Genomic DNA, 9740 nt, shown 5'->3' with positions numbered 1-9740 from the left:
CACATATATATGTGTATATATATATATATATATATATGTATATATAATGTATAATACCTGTGTTGTTTACAATTTTTAGTGAATGTTTTATTTTAATATTTGCATTATAAAATGATGTTTAAGACGTTTAAGTCATGTCTTTCTCTCTCTGTCAGTCCTCCATCGCAGCATAAACCATCCTCAGGCACGGCTCCACCCCCTGGTCGCCCCCCTGCAGTGCGAGGCCCCACCCCCGGCCCTCCGGCCCCGCCTCCTCTTAACCCCTCCCCTGCGTTCGGAGCTCCGCCCGTTCCATCCAGGCCGCCCGCGTGCCGCCCGCTCTGCCGCCCGGCATTCCCAGGTACAATCAACACCCTCAAACTGTCTCACGCTGCATGAATTATTCACTTAATCCTGGATGAAATAACCCATTTTACAAAAAAATAATCAGTAGTGACATTACTATTCCTACTATTGTGAAGGCTTATGAATATTAATTAATATGTCCAGGCTTTTAACCTAAAAAAAATTAATGAGCCACAGATTATTCGTAGTAGGATTCCCTGATTGGCTGACTGACTAGCAGAAGACAACATCCTTTCATACGTTTCAACAAATCATTTTTTCCAACTGGCTGAATGTAATTAATATTCATGAGCCAATAAGTATGATTCATTAAGTCCTTCAGGCTGAAAGCACACAAACAGAAAATCATATGGTAATCATAAAGTAGTTGTGCTGTGACTAGTCAAAAAGGAACAACATCAGCCTCATATAGAGACATTTATTATTTAACTTTTTCATGTACATTTTGTGGATGGAGTGTTGAAAATTTTGTCAAAAATAATCAGATTTTACTAGTATTAGTAGTGACTAAACAAACAGTTTTTTTTAGTTTAACATTATTTTCATGTTACATATTTTTATGATTTAATTAATTTTAGTGTTTTATACGGAAGAGGATTAGGGCCAAGCAATGATAAAAAAAAATAAAACCATCTTGAGATTAAAGTCATTAAATTTAGAGAAAAAACTCGTTAGATTTAGAGAAAAAAGTCTAAATAAAATGTAGACAATAAACTCGTTAAATTGCGGGAAAAAAGTATACATTTCGAATTCGTAAAAAAAAAAAGTTAAATTTCGAGAAAAAAAGTCTAAATTAAATGTTGAGAATAAACTCGACGAGAAAAAAAAGAAAAAAGTTACATGCTACATCCACGTGCATTACTCTCCAACCTCCGCCACTGCAGACGCTGTTTGACCACGTCCAACGAGATGAAATGACACAAAATTTAATTACTTTTTTCTTGTAATTTAAGTCAAGTAAAAATTAATTTCTATAGCACATTTAAAAGAAACAGAGTTGCGCCAAAGTGCTGTACAACAAAACACAGTATATAAAAAGCATTAAAAGAAAACATGCATCATATTAAAAATAAATGCATTAAAATAGAATCAGAGCAATTTGACACCAACCCTTAAACTGACATTAATCAAAAGCCAGAGAAAACAAATAAGATTTGAGAACAGACTTAAGACTGGCTAGTGAAGGAGCAAGTCTCACATTTACAGGCAAACTATTCCAAAGTTTAGGAGCTGCAGCTGAAAAAGCCCTTGTTTTTACAGTGGGACAGTTCCTAAAATAGACCCTTGGGGCACACCGCATGACAAAGGAGCCGACGAAGAAGAAAACTTCCCAAGTTTATTCTCAACATTTTATTTGGACTTTTTTCTCGAAATTTAACCAATTTTTTCTCGTAATTTAATGAGTTTATTCTCAACATTTCAGAGTTTTTTTCTTGAAATTTATTGACTTTAATCTCGAGATGGTTTTATTTTTTATTATTGCTTGGCCCTAATCCTCTTGCATAGTTTTATCTTGATTGTTTTATATTAAAATTATTTTACCTTTACATTTGATTTCATGAATTTTACTAAAATGTTTTTAGATTTTTTTTATATTAAAATTATTTTTACTTTTACATTTTTAGATGTTTTATTTTGATCAGATCGACATTTTATTTAATTAATTTAAGCAAGTATTTTATTTTGATTTGTTTTTTTTTTTAGTAAAATTTGTCTATTTCTCATTTTTATGAATGAATATTTAGTTTTATAGAGAAAGAACTCTTTCCCTGCCAGCATTTTTGAAAAAAGTTGCCAGCCACCGCCAGCGATGGTGATGATTTTCACTCAAATTTGATGGCCTCCAGTATATTTTGCTGTATGAATATTTGAATATGCAATACAACAAAATAAAGATCAGAGCCTCTACTTTAAAAAAAAAACAAAACAGTTTCATTCTAGCTTAAAGCATTCTTTTTTTATTAACACTTGAATATAGGTAGGTTTCATAAAAAATGCGTAATTTTGAGCAAAACGGTGAGAAAATCACTTTCACATTTCTGGATAATATTCAGTACGATTATCAAAGCATAAATCCAGTAAATCACTTCCATCAACACCTCCAAAGCTTGCACAGACATATACCACTTCCTGGATCAACATTTTAACAGTGACTGCTGAACTGCTGGTCATGTCGGCTGGTAATTATCTTCTAGTTGCAGTTTTTCGTAGGCGTCTGGAGTTGATCGTCTTGTGTCTGTGTGTAGCAGGAGGCCTCCAGCCGCTCCGAACCGGCCCACTATAATCAGACCGTCAGAGCCGTCTCTGCTGGACTGAAGAGGATCCAGACGAGAGGAGCTTTAGCACGGAGAACGCCAAAGAAAACTACAACACACACAAGTGTCATAGTTCAAAAAAGGGCTACTCGTCGTTTCACTGACGCATGATATTTGATACTCTTCCGTGCTTTTTCTCCAAGTAGTAGTAATAACAAGACATTTTATGATTGAGTTAAATAAGCATTTCCACGTATGTATGTTTTCCAGAAATGATGATTTCAGGGGATCTGTTGGGAGGTAAACGTGTGACACCGATGTCACAGGTCCGTTCATTTCACACACAGAATCATGTTTACAGACGACTGAACCTCGACTCAGACATCGACTGGCCGCACGAAACTTTAACACCCCAGTTTCTATGCTATGTGTGCAGAAACACTTTATTAGCATTCCTAAAGACAGCAGCACTACTGTCACAGTTACATCATTTCTGGACACTATTTTGAACACTTTTTATGGTCTTAAACGACACACTAACTCCAGAACATCTCAAAAACCTCTTAATACACAGAATACGGTGTTCATTAACACAATGTACTTTGGTAGCATTAAATACACTTCTCGATATTTTGCCTTAAACCACTTTATTAAGTAATTCTAGATGTCAGGACTTGTTTTCAGAGAAGTTTATTTCTCGCAGCCGATCGCAGTTAAACACTCGCCGTCCCATGATCTGAAAACCGTCTTGTTCAGCTTCGCTCCTCCAGTACATTGATTAGGTTTATGGATGTTTAGATATTAACTCGTTAGGGAAATTATTTTATATTGTGTATGTCTAACACGAGATCTTCCTTTCATCTGTTCATCGCTCTTTCATTTATTGTCTCTGTCGCTTGTTTTATGTTTTTCATGACATTTCGCAAGGACTGCGAACAAAAGCACGCTTAACCAAAATGTAGTGATTATTATTAACAATAAAAGGGCAATTTGTTTAGCTAAAGGTTTGATTTCTTTTCTTTTTTTCTCAAATGGTCATGCAGCAACCCAAAGATTTATTGTTTTTTTTTTTTTTATGAATTTTGTTCGTTATGGATGTGAATCAGTTCTGACGGGTAAATATATATATATATATATATATATATAAATCGGAGTTTGTAACTATTTTTACTAACATAACTTATTTAATGCGAAACAGCTGGTCATGATTTATGATTAATTCTTTCATAAATGTTTTTTTTTTAATTATTATTTTAGTTTTACATTTTTATCATCTGATAAATGTTTAGTATCTTATTTTGATTTGTTTTTATAGTAAAATTATTTTTACATTTTTTTAAATTAAATTTGTAGTGTTTTTTTAATATCTCATTCATTGCATATTCATGATTTAATTAAGTATTAGTAAGCATTTTATTTTAATTTGTTTTTAGATTAAAAACAACCTTTTTACTAACGTAATATGATGCATTTCCAAGTGAAACAGTATTTTTATGAGAACAAATGAGACCAGATCATGGATTAATCTAATGGAAAAGAGTTTCTGTGTTAAGGTCTCTGTATAAATAAGAGGGTTTAATGTCATCTGATGCAAAAAAAAAATAAAAAGTCAGTTATTACAATTACCTAGAGATGAGCAGATGAAGCCTTTTTGAGGCGCTTTCCTGATTCTACCAAACAAGCTTCAAATCCTCAAAGACAGACTCTACCGGTGACATCTAGTGGTCAGCTGCAATTATAGCAGCCACTCTCACACATCACTCTCATAGCTGAACACCAGAGACACCGTGTACAAACATACAACCCCTTTTATTAGATTTAATCTGTAAAACTCTTTAAAAAAAGCACACGGCTGTACAGAAGATTCCCTTTGTTGACGATAACAGCACATTTTCCCAAAACGGCATCATCTCGCATCAGGAAATGACGGGACTGAAAACGACAGAACTATGAACATTGATGCGACAGGAAGACATGAAACGGACAGCTATGTAAAGTCTAGATGAAGCGCGATCATCTCGGCTGGACCGGGCCGTTATTATTGCTGCTGTGGTTGTTATTGCTCTAATCTGGCTGTGTGTGGTCTCTGGTGTCAGGAGCAGACTCTCCTCCTGTCGTCGAACAGCCGGCGGACGGTGTAGACCTGCGTCAGCGCCACGCTCAGCAGCACCAGCAGGTTGACACAGGACCAGAAGGAGACCCGCCACAGGTTGTCCTCCAGCAGGTTCCTGTCGCGCGCCTCGAAGGCCCTCAGGACCGTCTGCATCTGCCGACTGCGCTCCAGCCGCCGGTGGACCGTCTCCATCGACTCCTGCAGCAGACACACACACATCACACTTCATCCTCCAGATTCAGTCAGATCTGTCGCAAAACACTGTGAAGTCATGAAAATGCCACGTCTGACCCGGAAAGAGTATAGTATTTAAATAAGAAATTATATTCTGCTTAAAGTGTTGTTATTGTCTGGTAACTGACATTAAAACTGGAATATTAGATGAAAAACAAACTTAAGATATTAAATTTGACGAAAATTAGAATTAAAAGAAGTGTGTGTGTTTGTGTGTGTGTTTGTTTGAGTGAGTGTGTGTGTGTGTGTGCGCGCGTTTTTGTGACAAATGAGGACATAAATTTGTATAATGACAAAGGTATGACACAGGTATTACAAGGAGAAGGTGACTTTTCAGGACATTACCCCATGTCCCCACTTTTCAAAACGCTTATAAATCACACAGAATGGGAGCGGGAGAGAGAGAGCGAGAGAGAGAGAGAGAGAGAGAGAGGAAACACAGACGCTCAACTTCATCTCGCAGAGTAGGTCTAACATCACAGAAAACCGTCTCGTCAATCACCAAAATGACATATTTCACTCTAAAAGAAGTATAACATTTAAATGAGAAATGATGTTCTGCTTAAAGTGTTCTTGCTGTTAATTAGAACAAGAACTATTTACAAATTGTCAAGTTTTTCGTAAATTAAAACATGACAATTAGAAATTAAAACATTAATATCAGATGAAAAAAACTTTAGATCTTAAATTTGACGAAAATTAGAATTAAAGAAAATGTAAAATATGTATATAATATTTAAATAATTCTAAGTTATTAATACTAATATAACACTGCTGAAAGTAAATAAAGCTTTGTTTAATGTTTTGCATTGTGAGATAATTTTAAATTAAATAAACACACTTTTCCACTAATTATTATCCAGTTATATATACACATATATGTAATGAAGTAATTAGATTTAGCTTAAAGTCAGTGTTATTATTGTTAATTAAAACTAAAATTATTAAAACTGTTTTGGTAACTGAAATAGAGCTGAAATAAATAGTAGATGGGGGCAAAAACTAAATGAATTAAGTTCTAAAATTTAAATAAACTAAAGCTAACTAGATTATAAAATCTAATGAAAATGACAAAAGCACATAAAATGACTAAAATTAAAAATAATAAATAGTAACAAATAATATATGCTACTAGAAATATTAATACATACTATTTAGTATAAACAATGCCACAATAACACCGCTTAAAGTGAAAGCCTTTAAGATGTTTTACATTTTGAGATTATTTAAGGTGTTTAACAAAAATACAAGGGTCACAAAGGTACACTTGCCCCAAAGACTTAATGTGCAGGCCTTAACAAACTGAGCTGGTTTGTGTTTCTGTGGTAGCTAGACACCATCCATACAGTGTTAATTACTTCACCCAGAATATCTTTACACATTCACTCGCCTTTATGTCATCCAGCTTGTACTCTAATAGGCTCTCTGGCTCTCCAAGCCCCGCCCACTCGTCGTCCGCTCCCGCGTCATTGGCTGGGCTGTCCATGATGACCTCGAAGAAGACCATCTTCTCGGAGAACCTGCTGAAGCTGTTGTCGAAGCAGATCTGATAGTCTCCCGTCTCTGTGGGCTCCACCCTGAAAACAGCGGACCAATCACATGTGAGTAACCGCCGGAGCGGCAGCCAATCATACGATACGGGTCTCCGGCACAAACGTGTAAGTTCTGTGTGAACGGACCAATTCGCTGCTTGCAAAATTTGTGGAGTTAAATCGAGTTCGAACTAGGAGACATAAACTTGCGTTTGTGAGAAAAATAGTCCGAATTGTGAGATAAAATAGGCAAATGTTATGTAAAATGTTAATAGAAATAGGTTTAAATAGTATTTCGTGCTGTAACTGTAGGGCTAATACATGAACAGCATATGTGAATATTATGTAGACCTACTGTTTAGATGTGAACACTCACATATGAACGCCGTCGGAACGGCGAAACTCCGAGACCAGGTAGATCCCCTGAGGAGAGACGATGGAGAAATCCACATCCATACCTGCTCCAGCGATCACCTGCACAAACACAGTGCCACATAGAACTCTGCGTGCCCTAGCAACCACACACAGCACCCTAGCAACGAGGCGGCAAGTTTTATAAGGTAAGCATCATTCACTTAAAAACTCGTATCATATCACGGTGCCATCACGGATCTGAAGCAGGATACGTGCTAAACAAACATCTCACACCCTTCACTGACATACACACTGCAGCAACTGTAGTTTAACTCTGGTACAGCTGTGGTAAAATCAGAGTAAACAAAGAAACCAAGAAACGGCTCCTTTGCTACATAAATAACGTTTTTTTTCCCATAACGTTAAGGGAACCCAACATGAAAAAATACTAGTTATTTATAGTAGCCTACATACTATAGTACTTTAATTAATTTGTTGTGGTAATTCTATAGTTGCTGTAACTATAGTATAATAAACAAGTTACTTTACCCAATACTGTACTAAGTTTTCTACAACTATAGGGTATACTACAATACACTAGTTTACTGAAGTAAAAACTAAAGCATACTACAGTATTTATTACAGTTTATCAGTTCACTATAGTTAAAACTACAGTATGCTGTAGCATAAAGTGTTGTAAATACTATAATATATACAGTACTATAGTATGGTTCAAAAACACTATAAATGACTACAGTATTTTTTCAGTATATTTTGTAATTCTACAAATATTTTGGGACGGTTACTTTTGAATGTTCTCTGAACGTTCTGAACATTTCAAAAAATGTTACACGAACGTTCGAAATGTTTCAGGAACAAAACGTTCCATGTATGATGAATAATGTAATTTTGAAACCCACACAACTCTTCTTGAACGTTCTAATAGCGTTTCTGGAAGACTGTGTGCTCATAACGTTCTCTGCTCGCTGTGTGTTGATATTTGAGAGTTCGCAGCGTTACCTGGTACTCGATCTCGAGGCTGCCGTTCTGCGCGGCGCTCTGGTAGAAGCACTCTTTGCTGGCAGCTGGCAGCAGAAACGTGAACTCGCTGTCCGTGGGACTGAACGCGTTAACGGCGCCGACAAACAGCGCGACACATCCGAGCAGAGACACGCGTGTCCTCTGCGCGCCGTCCATGCTGTAACGCGCAGAAAGAGCCTTTTAAACGGCGTTTGTAACTCCGTTAAACGCCTCCGTCCAGCGACGGACGTGTCCCGCTTCCGTAGCTCAACTTCTGCTGCGGCGCTCAGCCAATCAGAGCACACCGAGTGTCCGCGCTGCAGCCAATCAGCGCGCAGGGACGTGCGTTACACATAAAACCATAAACCTGTAACATCCTGAAGCAGAAAGCAATTATCGATAATAAACTTTATAGATGTATAGGTAAGAAACATTATAACCGGATATGAGATAACATATATAAATAGATTTAAACCCGGTATAATATAGGCTATAATTACTTGCAACTCACAGCTCAAAAGAGTAATTCAGTGGATCATGTTTGCGATGGGATCTTATTTTAGGCGCTGATATGATGTCCTGCCGCTAGATGGCAGCACAACCGAGCCACGCTGAGCATCTTACAGTGCTTCTGCTGGTAGCAAGAGAGACCTGCTAGTGAAATACATAAATAAATATACTAGTCAACATTTGACGTGGATAAAAGCCTTTCATCAAAGTTGTCTTAAAACCTAAAACCAAAATGCGTTCTGGTCTTAGGACAACTTTGGTGAACTTTTTTTGATCCACTTCAAATGTTGACTACTGTAAAGAAAATGACTGACAATTAGTTGTATTATTATTATTACTACTACCTCTATTGGCAGTACTAGTAATGGTAAGTCAAGCATCATTACTATTGCTCATGCTTGTCTTTATTATACAGTTTTTTTTTCAACTGCTGACAGACAGAATCTTTACTTGTCACACAGTTTCTGAAAGCTGACACTCAAACAGCAGAAGCACACACCACATCTGCAAAACCATACGTTAATTCTCAGCTTCTGACTCAGTTTTCAATTTCAGAAAACACTTTTTTGCAAAACACAACACACAATTCTCTAACACACACAATCTAACAGGAATTAATATTATGGCAAAGGTGTTTGCAAATGTTTGCTTTTGAGATGTGTTTGTGATATTTTGAATGCAGTGCTTCATTTTGCAAGAGATGAGGCTTTTTGCATTTTGTGTGTGAAGTTCTGAAAAAAAAAAAGAGGCAAAGTTTTGAAAATGTGTGTAAGCAGTTGAAAAAAAACAGTAATAAATATTCTACAGCATGCACATAAAAGCTTCAACTGCAAATGAAATTGCACAAAGAATAAATGCAGCTGTTCATTGTACAGTACAAGTGTGGCTGCGTGATCAAGGGGGGAGAAAAAACCCTGAGAAATGTCACAGTGAACAGACTGAAACTGAGATGTGAACTCTGAACACACACAGCGAGTGAGTGAAAATACTGATTCAAAGCTGACCAGAGATCAGACGCTTGTCCAGTTTCATGAGGACAGGTGCATAAGAGTGTGTGTTCAGAGATGATTCACGGTCAGTGCAGCCGCTCATCATGAGAGACGCCAACTGCTTCCTGTCTCACTGCATCCTCACATCTGAGCTCTCACTGCACCGGAACCTGTGTGTGTGTGTGTGTGTGTGTGTGTGTGTGTGTGTGTGTGTGTGTGTGCGTGCATGTATTTTATATATGTGCATGAATGCACTAGTCTCTAGGTCATCAGATAAGCGAGAGCGCCTGTGGTCACCTGTTTTGTTGTATGCTTTTTCCGGATTGATTTTATATTTGTGCAGATCTTCATGCATCCTCTGCATGCACACTAACACAAAAGTAGCATG

At 36.9% G+C, this 9740-nt stretch overlaps 1 protein-coding gene and 1 pseudogene across 1 annotated transcript; one reads left to right on the top strand and one right to left on the bottom strand.

Moving 5' to 3' along the window:
- The window catches only part of LOC107668670 (dynamin-2-like), a 26554-nt pseudogene extending 22951 nt beyond the window's left edge, over positions 1-3603 (top strand).
- Positions 3604-4390: 787 nt separating this feature from the next.
- LOC107668681 (transmembrane emp24 domain-containing protein 1-like) lies at positions 4391-8124 on the bottom strand. The gene is made up of 4 exons (XM_016460646.1): positions 7854-8124; positions 6856-6953; positions 6338-6524; positions 4391-4911 (listed from the first exon to the last, which is right to left on the bottom strand). Exons 1-4 carry the CDS (start codon positions 8028-8030, stop codon positions 4693-4695), a joined length of 681 nt encoding a protein of 226 aa, XP_016316132.1. The 5' UTR covers positions 8031-8124; the 3' UTR covers positions 4391-4692.
- Between the last annotated feature and the right edge of the window lie 1616 nt (positions 8125-9740).

The sequence above is a fragment of the Sinocyclocheilus anshuiensis genome, unplaced genomic scaffold (assembly GCF_001515605.1).
Source record: "Sinocyclocheilus anshuiensis isolate Anshui unplaced genomic scaffold, SAMN03320099.WGS_v1.1 scaffold156, whole genome shotgun sequence".
In the NCBI taxonomy this organism is placed as follows: Eukaryota; Metazoa; Chordata; class Actinopteri; order Cypriniformes; family Cyprinidae; genus Sinocyclocheilus; species Sinocyclocheilus anshuiensis.
The sequence above is the reverse complement of the archived record's forward strand: the minus strand, read 5'-3'. Positions and strand labels throughout refer to the sequence as shown.

Bases quoted from the DNA above. Each gene is read 5' to 3' on its own strand.
- LOC107668681 (XM_016460646.1), bottom strand. From the start codon at position 8,030: ATGGACGGCGCGCAGAGGACACGCGTGTCTCTGCTCGGATGTGTCGCG. The intron at 6,525-6,855 runs GTGAGTGTTCAC...CGCTGTTTTCAG, and splicing joins CGTTCCGACGGCGTTCATAT to GGTGGAGCCCACAGAGACGG. The intron at 4,912-6,337 runs GCGAGTGAATGT...TGTCTGCTGCAG, and splicing joins ACAAGCTGGATGACATAAAG to GAGTCGATGGAGACGGTCCA.